The sequence below is a fragment of the Trypanosoma brucei genome, chromosome 2 (assembly GCF_000210295.1).
Source record: "Trypanosoma brucei gambiense DAL972 chromosome 2, complete sequence".
Taxonomy (NCBI): domain Eukaryota; phylum Euglenozoa; class Kinetoplastea; order Trypanosomatida; family Trypanosomatidae; genus Trypanosoma; species Trypanosoma brucei.
In genome coordinates, this window is record NC_026735.1 from 404,871 (window position 1) to 420,871 (window position 16,001).

Genomic DNA, 16,001 nt, shown 5'->3' on the forward strand with positions numbered 1-16,001 from the left:
ATGGGAGAGACACACATATGACAAATTTTAACGTGCACTCATTCTATTAACAGAACAGTATGCAGGGCAAAATGGACCTCGTTTCGAGGAACGAAAAAAGGACAAGGAAAAGAGCCGTAATTCCAGTTTCTGCTGACGCCACGGCAGCAAACGGGCTGGAGATATGGATAGTTGTATAAATGTACGCAAGACACCAGTCAGTCACTCAAGTGAAATAAGTCGAATCGTCTCGGTTTAGTAGCGATCGATTTGTCCGGCATAACTTATCACTCCCGTCCAGAAGCTCCCTCGTGCGCTCAAGCAGAGCCTGAAGGTTCCGCTCCACTTGGTTTGTTTGCTGCCATTCTGTCTCCTCTAGAAACTGTAGTTTAAGCTCATTTGTGCCTTCCACAACGGCATTCCGCGCCTCAGGAGAGAGGCGTACGAACCGACGAAAGCGCAAAGCGTACGCCACATACTGAAACATCGGGTTATTATTGAGACACTTCGACAGACGTATGGAACACTGAGTAGCGTCACGGAAGAGACACGTAGCCACAAGGTTCTCTTCCTTGTCATCCCCACCTGGAATAAGATATAAAATCGTTCGGTCGTCAAAATGACACCGCACCGTACCATTCGTTAGTGCGGCAAACGTACCGATCCCATCGATGGCACTTGTGAGGAACACAACACTTCCAGCGGCAGCCGCAGCATTGATTGCGGGGTCGTCGCTTACCATACGCATTTGCGTACGGTCGATGGCGGCTTCTGCTGCATCTGAAGGTGATATCGGGCCTATGGTCAACCCAGACGTGGAGCATGCGGTGGCACTTCTAGCAATCCTGTCGGCCCCGTTTGCAAGAGCAAACCTCAAATCAAAGCCCGCTATTTCGTCAAACATTTCCCGTTGCTTTTCTACACGCGCTGCAGCAATATTCCGTTGTGATATTTCAATGCAAGAACCACCCACTTCCGGGAGGTAACGACCACGCTGAGCAACAGCAAATGGCGCCTCTTCCAATACACTACTAAAGTAAAGTAGTGATCCTCCAGCCCTTGACATGACAACACCATCGCTGTACTCGCCTTCTGGGACTGGCGGTGATGATGGATATTCTGGAGGGAGTTGACTGTTTCCATTATTACTCAACGGTCCCTCATGTTGCTCCGGAGGAATAACAGGTGGGAGGCCTAATAGTCCATCCGCGCTTTGATGGTACACCTTGTATCCACCACTGCGACGCCAGTGATGCACGACATAACTTTCACCTATTGGTTCCACCAACGCAACGCTTTCATCTTCTCGTATCATACAAAGTACGGATCCGGCTACGAAATATGGTTCGCGGGGCCCTGACGTTGCTGATGCGTCAACAGTACGAGTATTCTCCCTATTACCACCACTATTCGGCCAACTTGCTTTACGTCCTTCAGGAAGGCACAATGAATGTCGCACATCTTTGGTCTCGCAAACACCAAGGCCCCAGTAAATTGCATGCGGTACACGACCCATAGGGTCGGCGTCGTAGCGCCACACAACCCGCTCTCGCGGATTACGTATCTGTCCATTGCACATGGCATTTTGCATCTGCGGGGTGGCAATGAGTGCGTGTACATGATCATACCGGATGGAAGAGAAACGGCAAGGTTTATGATCTTGCGCTGTGCGAGGTGTTGTCTCGTAGTACATGCGACACTCTTCATCTTCAGTAGCTAATGCTGCGGCCTCTGCTGGGGTATGATCCGCTGGTAACTCCTCATCGAACTGGAGGGCAACCTCAAGCATACGAATCCACTCACGTGGCGGGTCAATGAGAGGAAACGTTTGCTCCATCCACACATAATGAAAGGCCCGTAGACTATCAACGGTCCCTGTGATGAACCCCCGTGAATCAGTGGGGCGAACAAAAATAGACCTTGCTCCGCTCCTCTCCACAGCTGGTGCCGGCCAACGCACTGAAAAAGTCATTCGTCCACCGTGAAGTGTCAGTGAGACACGTCGCAGTGCACACCACAGTGTGGCTCGCGATCCGCAACGCTCAAATAGCCTTCGGTCAACGGCTACCACGAGAGAGTCAATGGGGCCTGGGTGCCGCCACACTTCACATGGTGTCACTGTGAGCCCAGAAATGACACGTGGATGAGGAGAGTAGTAATTATATATCTGCAAAGCCTCACTTACCTTTTTCTCGTACTTTGAGAGAGTGAGGGCAGTAAAATAATAATCACCTCCCTTCCCTTCATCGCCTGTTTCGCTTATGTCAAGACGGCTGCGTGCCCCCATACTTCCATCAATAGCAACAAACGTTTGCATCTCATCACAGAATGAAAGCACCGTGCCATCCCCATAGACGAAATCTACCGAACTGTCGGTCCACGCACAGGCTTTTACAACATGATCAGCGACGGAAACCTCATTGTAGAATCTGCGAAGACTCATGACAGCCACAATTCCTGATTTAAGTAGATATAATCGATATTATTAGTTGCTGATTTTTTTAATTTTTTCCTTTACTAAAGAAAGTTAATTTATAGTCCCCACCGTAACCGGAGGCGTAGCAGTGGGCACTACAGCTCCACCGTTAGAAGTTGACAGATTCACCTTTTGCTAACAAATAAAGTAGAAGCATAATGGAAGGAGAACATACAAGACAGGTAATGGCTTTGAAGAGTTGTTGCATTTAAACAACAATGCGACGTAAACAAGTAAACCCCCACGGGCGGGGTTGAACAATATGTGTACAAACGCCCTCCAAACTTCCACAGTTTCCGAACAATAGTCCTGTCAGTCTTTATTCATTTAAATATGTTTTTTTTCATCCCTTCGCGACACACATGCGTGTCCATAACGTCACGATGCCAATATTTCAACCATGGTGAAACTGCAACGTGCCACACCCCCGGTGAGATCCGATCCTTCCCCTCAACCACACAAACCCTCCTTTCAGATATCGATCGCAATACCTCATACCTATTCAAAATCTCTATTACTCTGCCTTACCCCTCATTCTTTCATTTCCTTTCGTTTCTTGAGAGATCATCTCCGCATCGCTGCATGAAAAGTAATGATAGGTAATACGAACATGTGCACATACACATGCATGTATAGCGAGAAGAACAATGAAAAGAGAGGAAGGTGTCATATTGGTAATATCGGCGTCATTGAAAATATCCATCCAAGAGCATGCTGAGGGGCCGGCAGGTACGGGGGAAAACATGGAGCAGGGCGACACCGAGAAAGGACAAAATAAAACAAGACAAAAGAGGGAAAGATATTATCCATCCACAACGTACCGGTACAGCACACACGAAGTCGAGAAAAGGAAGAGGGTAAACGGATAAGGTGAAGTAAACAAAATGTCCCTCGCTGCCCCCTTTTTTTTTCACGGGTTTATATCATCCGTTTGGTGTCTCTTCGTCTGCTTACTTTCACAGTTCCCTTCCCTCCAGCTTTCCACACCCGCCATTCCCTTCGCGGTGGACTGTTCCGTCGCCGCCAATTCATTTCACGAAACCCACCCACTGACAACCGCGGTTTATCCGAACTTCTGTTCGTCATATTCTCACTCATTTCCGCATCAGTGCTGGCTCTATCGAGGCGGCACCTTCAGTACCTTTATTAACGTCGCCAAAAGATTAATGTCATCCTCTGTCAATTCATCCTTAAACAATTTAATCGCATTAACAGATGGACGGGAAATGAGTGAGAAGAGTTCATCCGATTTATCAAACTGTCGCCCGAACGTCATTCCACTTTCCCCTGAGTTTATTTTAACCGAACACTCGCAGCCCACGCGGCCAACAGTGATGCTCTTCTTATCGCGCTCTAATGACATCACTCGCCCGATGAGATGTGGCGTATCGCCCCGCATAAAAGCGAGTGGCGTTCCCGGGTGGAGCTGGCCACACTTCACCTTCACAGGGAGAATAATAGGATCGGTGTTATGGATGGCATCGTCGAGAATGGTGAGTTGTACAGGAAAGACGGCAATTGCGCGTGCCTTATCTTTTTCCCGCTTCTCATACTCGTTTATATACCTTGTGAACATATCAAACAAATGGTAGATGATCTTGGCCTCAAACATATCGATGTCGTTCTTCTTGGCAATGTCTCGAGCGTCATCGGATATCTCAACATCGAAGGCAAGAACAACAGCGTGACGCGGTGACTTCCGTTTCATGGAGAGGACATTGATCATATGTCTCTTATGCAGTGGCCCAATGGAGGCGCTTGCAACAGGAATCTTCATTTTGTTCAAAAACGACAACAAGGCTTCCAGAGAACCAAGTGTAGAGCTTTGCACCGTAACCCCAACACCGTCGGGACTCAACTGGTCCGTAATGCTGTTCGCATCCTTCATCACCTCCTTTGCAACGGCTTCTTTATCGTCTCCCGGCCGCACGACGAGAAGATGCGAACCAGGAATAACATACTCCAGTTCGTTGGCCGCAATCTTAATTCCCATTGCTGCCTTCATTGTCTTGTGATGAATGTATTCCCCTCTTACTCGAAGTTCCTTCATGGGTTGTGGTGTGAGCAGTGCACGGATCTGCGTGAACACGGGCCCGTTCTGCCCACAGAGGCAAATATTGTCGCCCTCGTGAAGCTCGCCGTTGATGAGGATGGCATCGATAGTAAAACCATACCCCGTTGTGGGCTTCACCTCCAGAATGGTACATTGCAGGTCATCCTTGTATGTAACTTTCCCTTCCATGAACTGTTGCACCAGTTGAACTTCCAACAGAATTAGGTCACAAATGCCTTCTCCTGTCTTGGCCGACGTTGGTACAATTGAAACCACCTTTCGCACCTCCTTGTTATGATAGTACAGTTCGGAATTGAGTCCCTCTGCAAGCAATTCCTGTTTTACTTGAACAAGCCGTGTGCTAAACTCATCACGGACATTAGGCTTCTGTAAGGAAAGCGTTTGCTCAATGTCCATGTCCTTGTGAGCAACCCAGTCGTAGAGGCGATCCACTTTGTTCAATGCGACGATGAAGGGGCACTTTTTCTCGCGTAGCAGACGGATTGACTCACGCGTCTGTGGTTCCAACCCGTGCATTATATCCACAACGAGAATAGCGATGTCGCACAAACTGCTTCCACGACTGCGAAGATTTGTGAAGGACTCGTGACCGGGTGTATCGATAACGAGAAGACCAGGCACGTTCAGCTGATGCTGGTACTTTTGATTGAGATCAGTTGTGGCTTCAACAATTGATTCCCGTGGAAAAAAGGTGGCACCGATCTGCTGCGTAATACCACCGGCCTCACCGCCTTGAACGTTAGTCGCTCGAATACGATCCAATAAACTAGTTTTACCAGTGTCCACGTGTCCAAGAACACAACAAATTGGCGACCGGAGTTTTGTCACGCTCTCCAATACATGCTCCTTTGCTCGCCTTTCCTCTTCCTTCGCGCGTTTCCGCGCTTCCTTCGCCTTCAGTCGCTCTTCCACCATCTCAGCACGTCTCTTACGGATACGCTCGTTATTAATTTTACGCTGCTCTCGCCGATCGTCACGCTCCATCATGGCTTCCCAGTCGTCCTCGTCCACCTCCGCATCGGACTCTGTTGGCTCCGTCACCTCACCGTCATCTTCCACTGGTAGATCCAAACTGTCTTCGTCTGATTCATGGCCGGCTTTGGCTGCCCTCTCATCAGCTGCGCCTTCCTCCTGTTTCTGAGTAGGCTTTTGTTTTTGCTGCTTAGGTCGTGGGGCTTCCCGCTCCTTTTTCTGCTGTTCCCGAACTTTCTCCACATCAGGAACGATAAAACCGGCGGCAGCCATACGTTCCAGAACATCATTGCGGGACTCCTTGGTTCCCATTTTGCGAGCCAAGCGCTCCTCTTCCTTCCGCCGCTGACGTTCCCGGGCGCGCTCTTCCTCTTCAAACCTCCGTTGCTCTTCCGCAAGTCGTTCCTCTTCACGCAACCGTTTTTCCTCTTCCTCCCGTTCCCTGCGAAGCCGTTCTTCTTCTTCCTTTTGCTTCTCCATGTGCTGCTTAAGTTTTGCGATCATCGCGGCGGGAGGCCCGCCCTTGCGGGCGGGGGCGCCTTTTGGCGCTGCCTTTGGTCCTTTAGGCGGCATTATCCGTTAAAACGATGTTTCGGCTGGACCGATGGTGGTGCGTGGCGTGCTATGAAGTAAAGGGTGTAATGGTGTCGGTAGTGGTGATGACGAACAGATAACGTGCGCTAATGGTAATAGTGCTCCGAGCTAACGTATATATATATATCCCAGGCAATCCCCTTTCTTTTTTGCCTTTTCTTCAGAAACTGTGACACGCCACCTACGTTTCCTCCTGTGGTGAGCTGCACCTATTGGCCTCGGCGCCTTTGATGTTGAATGGCGGAAGAATAACGGTCCGTCCTTCCTTTAATCGCAACGGCGGAAGCGGTTATCGATGAATTGTCGCTGACGTTATTGTTAATGCTGCTCCTTTAATCTTCTGGTTCAGTTCCACTTACTCTTCTTATTTGATGCAGGAATCTTTAAGTAGGCACAACGTCGTGTTTCAATGCGATGCTCCCGTTTGTGTTTACTTTCTCTTAAAAGATGCCTCTGGAATTACTCCGTGAAAACGGCGGATCCTTTTCGCAGTCAACTCAATATATATAAATATATTCTTCCTTGCCTTCCTGCTTGGACGTGCAATTTCGAATACTCTTCCACAGTTGTCTTTTTTTTTTTTCTCAGCACACACACACGCAGGCACGTGAGGGAAACAAATGCAGAGCCCTAACGTTAATTTTACTATTATTGCTTTCGCGTACCTAGTTATTTGTCAAAACTCTGTTTCTTTATATTTATATATATATATATATATAGACAAATATATATAATATATACACGTACGTATATGAGGGGACGGATGTGCAGGTATTTTTGTTGTTTAATTCCGGTTTCTGTCCCGTTGTATTGCGAGAGTACGCGATTTATATCGTCCCCTAACCTTTCCTATGTGATTGAACCGCTTACGTACTGCTGCGGCACTCCTGTTCTGGAGATAATTACTTTTTCTTTTAAGAGACTTCAGTGTTGAAATGCTTGCTGCTGCGTATCAAACTATGTGTATATTATATTTGTATACACGTGTATGTGCATGTGCATACATGTTAAGAAGTTGAAAACAACAAGAACAACAAAGGAAACGGCAAAGGGACACGATTGTAAAGTTGTGATAAGAAAGGTTAGATATAACAATAACAATAATAATAATAATAATTTTTTTTTTAAAAAAGGCGCGTATCGTTCACACAGTGCGCTTCAACAGCACAAGCGTACACATTTGTGACGCTCTCTTTCTTCTTTACTTTCCTTTTCGTCCCTCTTTTTTTTTTTTGGGGGGGGGATCTCCCTTCACGAACTAACACAGACAGTTAGTAATATATAAATATATAAATATGTCAATGGGGTGCGTGACCATTTCCATTTCCTTTTTCAGCATAGCATCATTCCCTTTCATTGCTTCAAACACACACGCGAAAAGAAAAGCAACAACACCACAAGTTGTGAAGAGTACCAAACACTTTAAAATATTGCCTAGTGGTGGTGCCGGTAGCGGAAGAAGTAAAGAAAGCAGCGGGAAAGCCTCTCAAAACGTAACGCGGCAGAAAAATAAATTAAGTTGAACAAAGAGGAACCACACAAGTACAGGCACATCCCTACAAAAACAACGGTAATATCACTAAAAACAGGTACATGCATCTCAAACGAACACAACCAACAAATCGTAAATGTTGGATCACAACACAAAAAGAATATATACCGCTGCAGCTGTTGTGAAAAGTAAGATGAAAACAAAAAACAAAACAACAACGCCAGGCACAAAAGTAGAAAGTTTACTACTAAGTACTCCACAAAAGCGATCATGAGATCGAGTGATATTCCGCATAATTGTGAATACAAAAAAAAAGCGGGAGAGGGATGAGACTTCTCACCAGAGATTTTCTTTCTCATTTTTTCCTTTTACCTTCATTTCTCCAGTTGCGCATTCACATGCTTGCTTTTTGGATTATTCGGAGTCACTACGCTGCACTGCCATTATCTGTTCACTCACCAACAGCACATAATAGTGTAGGCGAAACAAGTAAAACAACCCCTGTACCGTGTTAATCCTATCCATAAACAGCCAAATATATAAGTATAAATATACAAATATAGATATTTATCTCTTTGTTCAATCTACTCTATTTTATGCCCTCATTAACTGTCTAGAGAGCTGACGAGAAATAAAGATGGCCCCCCCCCGCTACACACACATACACACATACAGACACACACACGAACACGCACAAAAAATAAAAAAAGAACAATAATAACAATAACACCGAGATCAACAACAACAAGAAATACCTAGTATGCCGAAACGGCAGTCATGGTGTGAACCATAAGTTCCTCCATTCCTTCTTCTAGCGCTGCCGCAAGTTTGTTACCGTATTCCCACAGTTCGTCCGTAAGTGCAGCTATATCAATCCTTTCAGCCTGTTGGGGTAGCGGCACAATCCACTCATACTCCAAACGTTCGCCCTCGTCCCCAGCCTTTGTGATGATGAGCGGCGTTCGTTTTGTCTCTACAAGTTGAAGTGTTACACCAGTGGCCGTTTTCTTGGCCCACTTGCGAACCACACGCTCACAACAGTACACAACATCACCTAATTCCGGCGATAACACCGACTGTACAGAATCCCGTGTGCTACGTAGTATGTCCGCTTCAAGGTAAGCATCCGCAATACGTTTCTTGATGGGATGCCTGGCACGCACGACGTAACGCAAATCGGGCATCTTACTGCGAATGTAGTGTGAAACGAAGAACCGATCCCACGGTTTGTTCATCATCGTGCACTTAAGTTGACCATTGAGCTCACAATCGAAAAACTCTGCCATGCGACGGATTGTGACTTTATAGCTCGTTGTGCGTTCCTGTTGGATGCTCATGTTAAGAGCTGCCGCCAGAGACTCCATGGCCGCTACGTTGGATTCGCTCGCAATGGCAAACCAGGCATACGGATGCTGAGCGTAGAGATGCTTTTGCACTGTCCACAGCGGCATGACATTACGGTTTTGCTTTGCCACACTGCGATAGTAAAGTGCCTTACCCGCTCCGATGTTAAGCTCACCCGGCATATTCATATTCCAAATATTCATGAGGCACCATTCAAAGGCCATTCGGAATCGCATTTTGTTTGCGTCGTTTGGGGCAACGTGAATTGCTGCCAGGGCATTCTTTACCTTACTTTGCCCCGGAAGTTTGCTCGGGTCGATACTCGCAATACCCACATCCGTAGCTGTCTCACTGTGCAGAAGCTGAAAGGCTCGAGGAGAAAGCGGATCATAACGTTCGCCCATTCGTCCAGGGCTTAATTCCATAAAGTCCAACTCACGACGGTCCTCAAAACCGGGTTCTGCGCCCCAATCACCGTATTCATCCGCTTCTTCCAGCGCATCTTCGGCACGATCATAGTCCGTCACAACAATGGCGTGTGGGTTGTCCTCCTGCGGTACCGTTGCGCTCGCCTGCTGCTCAGCGGAGAGAATTTCTTCCACCTGCCGCACCAACGCACTCTTTTTTGCACGAGGGTCCACATTTGCCACGCGGCAGTGCTCCTGTAAAAAAAAAGCAAGTTCCGGTACTGAAAGTGAAAAGAGATTGCCTTCATTCCATAAGCCCCATACGGTGTTACGAGTAATGTGTGAGAAGTCACCGCTGGCTGCCGGTGCAGCTGCAGAAAAAGACTGCTGACGAGTCGCAATTTGCAGCGGTGCGACTGCTCGGCTAAAGGCAATTGTTGCACCGTTCAAAGCGCTGAATATTTTCAGGCGTGCGCGCAGCATGTAAAAAAACTTTTTAGAAAGAGAAAAAAAAAACAAATTAACGTGAAATGAAGGGCCAGGCCACTCCCCACAACAAAACTACCGTGCGGTTACACTTGCTCTTCGGACTCACTATCGACTTCGGCAGACTCAAACAAAAAAAAAACAAACAGTTTTTTTTTCTTTTTTAGCCGTCCTGATACCACCGTGAGCACCTTAACGGTTCAGCGGTTATATTGTTGAGAATGCCGCGCAGTGTGTTGTGTTGTGTTGTGTTGCCCCGTTTCTTCCCGTTTTTTTTCCGCCCTGCAATCAATTAAGAGCCGCTATTATGACACAACTTCTTTTTTTCCTTCTTCAATTCTCTTATATATATATATATATATAATATTTCTCTTTCGCTTCCTTTTGTTGTTGTTTTCCCTTGTTTTATTTTTTAATTATTTCTATCCCGAACTTTATATTATCCTTTAGCTAAGGATTTGTTACCGTGTTGTCTGTCTTTTTTCTCTTTTTCCTCTTTTTTTACTTCAAGTTCTTACTTGAGCAAGTTGAACTTGAAGAACTTTACGTGCAACCCCTCAAACGTCACTTCCTATCCCAATCAAAGCACGTAAATAACACCAAAAAACTACTACTATATATTAAAAAAAAAAGCAAGTGAGCTAACAGAAAAAGAGGGAGAAGAAAAATTGAAGCATAGGGTGAAGATTAAGGCAATGTAATATCCGTGTGGTATGTATGAGGGTGTATGTTACATTTAATATTTTAATACATTATGCATATATAAATATAAATAAATAAATATATATATATATACGTTCATTGGCTTGTTTTATAGACGCGGCCGTGCCGCAGTGGTTATTTCATTTCTACCGCCCGATTGAGCCAATCCAGCGCTTGGAAAAGGGATAACTGCCTTTCGCTGTTTTCCCCACTTTCCCTCAATCCTTATAATAATTTCCAACCTCTTCTTTCTTCTTCTTTGCTCCGTTTTTATTTTATTTTCTAAAAAAAAAACTCTTTTAAACATTGTTTTCTTTTACCTCTTAGAAAAATAAATATATTATTTCCTTTTTAAAATTTCTTTTGCATCTCTTTCTTCTTTTCTTTTCTTTTCTTTTTTTTATTTTTCTTCTCCCCTCGATGTTGTTTTGTTCCTTTCCGTCAAATGTCCAATATTCATCTCTTTTTCCTTCTTCCCTTCCTCATTCATCTATTCGTTTTATTTACAAAATTTGCCTTTTGCCTTTTCTCATTTATTTGTTTTTTTACTTTAATCATTTTTTTCCCCCTTTCCCTCAATACTTATAATATCCCTCTCTTTTTTTCCTCTTTTATTTACCCGGAGGCATGTGCAAATTGTTTCGGCCGCCCATCAAAAATTAAAATCAAAAGAAACAGAAACAACAACAACAACATCATCATCATCACCAACAAGAAACATAAATACACACAAACACACATAAATATATATATATATATATATATATATATATATATATATATGCATTTATGTATTTATTTTATCTGCACAGCCATACAACAACAGCTACAACAACAAAAAAAAAACAAAACCAAAAACAAAAGCCGTCCAACCACAAAAAGGTGTGACATTGAAGTTTTTAAGAAAAAAAAAAAGTGATGACGATGGTGAAGGGAGCGCAACAGTAATAATAATAACAATAATAATAAAACCCCAACAGAAAACTGAAACAATCAAATTAAAATAAAAAAAAAGTTACTTACTGGTATTAACGACTATATTATATAGATTAGTAATAATGACAATTAGGACAATAATAACATTGGTATAGCAACAACAAAATATATATATTATATTCGTGTTTAATTACATAAATTTAAATATATAAATATATTTTAATTATTTATTCACGTGTGTGTGTGTGTGTGTGTTTAGCAGTACAAAATCGAGAAAGGAAGAAACAACAACAACAACAACAAGAACAAGAAAGGAATTTATTTTATTTTATGGGGATGAGGCCGCTTGTAAGAGAGGTTAGGAGTCCGAATGAAAATGAAACAGGGTCATAGGTAAAGGAAAGCTGAGCAGCGAAAAAGAGAAATAAATTCCGTATTTCATGAAAAAAAAAACAAAACAAAACAAAACAAAACATATACAAAAATAATATAGAAAAAGAAATATGCGTATTTATTTATTTATGTATGTATTATATGTGCGCCTTCCCCTTTGTACACGTAAACATAAAACATAAAACATTGCTCAAAAAAGAAAAAAAAAAGAAAGAAAGAAGGAAGGGTTATGAAGAGCTGGAAGCACGAACCTGCACGGACAGTCACAAATGTATAACCCACAACAAATCAAATCAAATCACAGCAAAAAAGAAAAAAGGACTTGAATAAAAAGAAAGAAAAAAAGAAAGAAAAAACAGGTCAAATTGTAGGTTCCCTCAGACGCATCCGACATGTGCTCTGATCACAGCTCAAACATATCCACAAATAATTAAAAAAAAAACAACACGACAAAATACTTGCGAAAAAGTATATAAACATGTGGAAAATATTTGTATGTTTATACACTTCTCCAATGATTTCGCTGACATTATCAAATTCATCACAACTTTTCCCTATTCTCCTCCTTTCCTCCTTTTATCTCCAGTCACAAAATATATAAGCACACACGCGCGTATTTATACATGATCTTCTCTTTTTTTCTTTGTAGAAAACAACAACAAAAAAAATCGATATAAATGAGTTAATTAATACATATAAATTAACACAAAAATATACCGAATACACTCTGCCATTATTCCTCTTGTCGTAACAATTTTTTGTTTGTTTGTTTGTGCGTGCGTGCGGTGGATTTGGTACAAGGGATATTTTACAACATCCCCACACCAATGCGAAGTCAAAAATACGTAAGGAAAAAAAACAACAGAAAAACAAAATTAATAAATTATTTAATGAAATGAATAAATAATTAATTAACCTTGTTTTCTTTTTTTTTTTCACTACTAGTATTGTTGATGTTATGGTGGAATCTCGTACAATGTAGGAGGGACAAGAAGAGGAAGAAGAATGATAATATGAATTCATTGAAACGAAACGAAGAACAAAAACAAAAACTAAAAACAAAAACAAAAACCGCCTCACGTCACTGCTTCCCATGCACTTTTAGTGCTTTTGAATAAAAAAAAATGGGGGAGGGGGTGCGCCTCATATAACACCAGGCGGTATAAAAATAATTTTAAAAAAATTAAAAAAAAAGATATTTATATCGTTATCATATCATCGGTAACAATCTCCTTTTGCTTGCCTTTTCCTTACTTACTTCCTTCCTTCATCTCCTTCCTCCTTACGAGGAAACAATAATAACAATAATAATAACAATAATAATAATAATGAAACACACAAACTCACATGCACGAATCCACATAAATACCCAAATTCATTCAAATGAATGCATACAACAGAACACAAGGTTTTTTTCTCCTTAAAAAAAAAAAAAGAAAATCATTGCGGAGAGACGGCGTGGCATCTATGAAAAAAAAAAAAATGTTATTGAGTGAGTGAATAAGTCGGTGAGTCATCGAAAACATTTGGTGCCATTGCGTGCGCATTTTATTTTTCTTTTGTCTGTTCTTTTTTTTTTTCTTTTTCTTTACATTAGCAGTATAATTTATGACCGATAGTAATGGTAAAACGAGTCCTTACGTACCCATCCCAAATGAAAATGAAAATGAAAGGGAAAAAAACACGGGAAACGAGAAACATTAAAACAACAACAAAAAAAAAGGGAAAGGGAAAAAGAAAAAACAAATACACAACAAATGATATATATATATATATATTTTAAAAAGAAAAAGAACGCATACATTTCCACCTGATTTCCACACTTGAATCATTATTTTCTTTTCCTTTTCTTTCTTTCTTTTTTCCCCTTCTTCCCTTGCATCCACGTAATTTCCTCTTATTACTAAAACAATATATAAATATGCCAGCCACTAACGAAATAATGTCAAGGAAATGGAAAAGTAGGAGGAAAAAGGGAAAACAAACAAACAAACAAACAAACAAAAAAGATAAAAGGAAACAAATGCGGTAACATCACTTCCCTGATATATATATATTCCTCCTTTTTCGCTTTATAAAACCCGCTGTTTCCCCCTATTTTCCTTTCTTTTTTTTTTTTTGGAAAAAAAAATTTCCGCGAGTATCACACTTATTAATATTTATTTATTTAAAATATTAATAATAATGATCATTATTTTTTCATAAATTATTTTGAATTACTTTTATTTTTACTGCCGTTTCATTGCATTATATATACAAATATATGTATAAATGTGTGTGTCTATGCGTGTGTTTGTGTGGTTATTATTATTATTATTATTATTATATTTTTTTTGTAAATTACCTCAGCCGGGGCGGTGATGAAAATAATGAGAAACAACAATAATAATGGAATTCCCGTACCGATTTAAATACCACACGGAAAACCCATATCTTCACACATAAATCTAAACATAAACATAAACACACACAAATATATAAACTATATTATTATATTACATATTTAAGTATTTATATATTACGTGAGAATAAGAGGAAGCGAAAATAAAATGAAGAAATAATAAAAGTAAAATTAATTGAATAACCACCCTCAAAAGCAAACAAACAAACAAACAACAAAACCAATAATAACAACACTAATAATTAATAAAATTACTACCACTGAAACATTTTGAATATGTTACGCGTATGCGTGCATATATAAATATCTGGTAGTTCTTTTTTTTCTTTCTTTTTTTTTTAAAAAAAAAAGATAAATGATAGGCGTGTTTATGGATTGAGGTTGTACTAAAAGAAGGCGAAGGACATTATTTTATTTTGGTAGGCACGACATGAGAGAAAAGGTAGAGGTAAACAGCAACAACAAAAGCCGACAAAATCAAAGAAAGAGAGAGAGAGAGAGAGAAAACAAAAAAAGCGCATGACAACACTTACCACCAAATTAAAGTACCGAATTGAACAAAAATCCAAGTCATAAATTAATTAGCAAACCAATGAAATTGTTTATTCATTAAATTATTTATTATTTTTTCCGGAGTTGTTGGCATCCTTCTCATCCATAGTCTTCTTTTTTTTTTTAAATAATTTATTTACCTTTTCTTCTCTTTCCTACTTTATTCCCCCCTTTTCTTTATAAAACCATTTCAACTTTATACATCTAACTGTTCAATACGGGAGAGCGCGAAAACGAAAAAAAAAAACAACACAAAAACACCAAAAATAAAACCTAATAAAAATGAAAAAAAAAGGGAAAAGGAACTGATGAATCCAAACAATCCTTCTCACATTCCCACGCGCCCTACACGTACTTCACTATATATATATATATATATATATATTTCTGAGTAGCGAATTATACTTGCCCATCAATCAGTTGTTTATTTTCATTTTTGTTTGTTTAATAATTTAATTTGCGTTTATTACAAATCTCTTCACTTCGTTTTACCTCCCATTTGTCTTTTCTTCACTTCTGCCCTTATTTTCTTTTTTTTTTTGTTCATATTTCCTATTTTTTAAAAAAATTTTCGTTCACACGTAATTTGGCTACACCATGCAACTGTCAAGCAAACAACCAACCAACCAAACAACCAACCAAACAAACACACAGCAATTTTTTTTTTGTTAAATGAGCCGGGAAATATAGAAATCATTAAAAAAGAAAAGAAAGAAAAAGAATGAAAAAGAAGAGGGGAAAGGGGGAGAGACTCATATCATCACATGCCTTTCGGATATTATATTAAATACATGCGCAACATCGTACTTGTTTTATTTAATTTGCGTGCATGTGTAATTGAGAGCATGAATTTGCTTCAACCATTACAATTAGAAGCGACACGGGACGAATACGACCGCAACTTTTATCCTTTCAATAAATATTCCACACGATTCCGCTGCACTGCGTTATTTAATTTCATTTTTAAATATTACAAATAAATATATAAATATATATATATATTTATTTACATATATTCACTCCACCTTCCCATTCACCTTAACGTTTTTATTGCGCCCTTTTCCCCCCTCTCCGTTTTCAACTGTGTTTCTCCCACTTTTGAATCACAACACATATTTCTATAAATGTATGTTTGTTATTGATAATTGCTTCACTTGGACCTTCTCGTTATTGTTTTGTTTTATTTGTCTTTT

The 16,001-nt window shown here is 40.7% G+C and overlaps 4 protein-coding genes across 4 annotated transcripts; all 4 read right to left on the minus strand.

The window, feature by feature from the left end:
- Window positions 1-205: 205 nt before the first annotated feature.
- On the minus strand, window positions 206-2,422 carry TbgDal_II2040 (hypothetical protein, conserved; the record flags this gene model as incomplete). Its single annotated transcript, XM_011773470.1, has 1 exon — window positions 206-2,422. One exon carries the CDS (start codon window positions 2,420-2,422, stop codon window positions 206-208), a length of 2,217 nt encoding a protein of 738 aa, XP_011771772.1.
- Window positions 2,423-3,572: 1,150 nt separating this feature from the next.
- Window positions 3,573-6,074, minus strand: TbgDal_II2050 (translation initiation factor IF-2, putative; the record flags this gene model as incomplete). The annotated part of the gene is made up of 1 exon (XM_011773471.1): window positions 3,573-6,074. The coding sequence occupies one exon, from the start codon at window positions 6,072-6,074 to the stop codon at window positions 3,573-3,575; it is 2,502 nt and encodes an 833-aa protein (XP_011771773.1).
- Window positions 6,075-7,529: 1,455 nt separating this feature from the next.
- TbgDal_II2060 (hypothetical protein, unlikely) lies at window positions 7,530-7,946 on the minus strand (the record flags this gene model as incomplete). Its single annotated transcript, XM_011773472.1, has 1 exon — window positions 7,530-7,946. The coding sequence occupies one exon, from the start codon at window positions 7,944-7,946 to the stop codon at window positions 7,530-7,532; it is 417 nt and encodes a 138-aa protein (XP_011771774.1).
- A 396-nt stretch (window positions 7,947-8,342) lies between these two features.
- On the minus strand, window positions 8,343-9,821 carry TbgDal_II2070 (hypothetical protein, conserved; the record flags this gene model as incomplete). The annotated part of the gene is made up of 1 exon (XM_011773473.1): window positions 8,343-9,821. The coding sequence occupies one exon, from the start codon at window positions 9,819-9,821 to the stop codon at window positions 8,343-8,345; it is 1,479 nt and encodes a 492-aa protein (XP_011771775.1).
- Window positions 9,822-16,001: the final 6,180 nt, after the last annotated feature.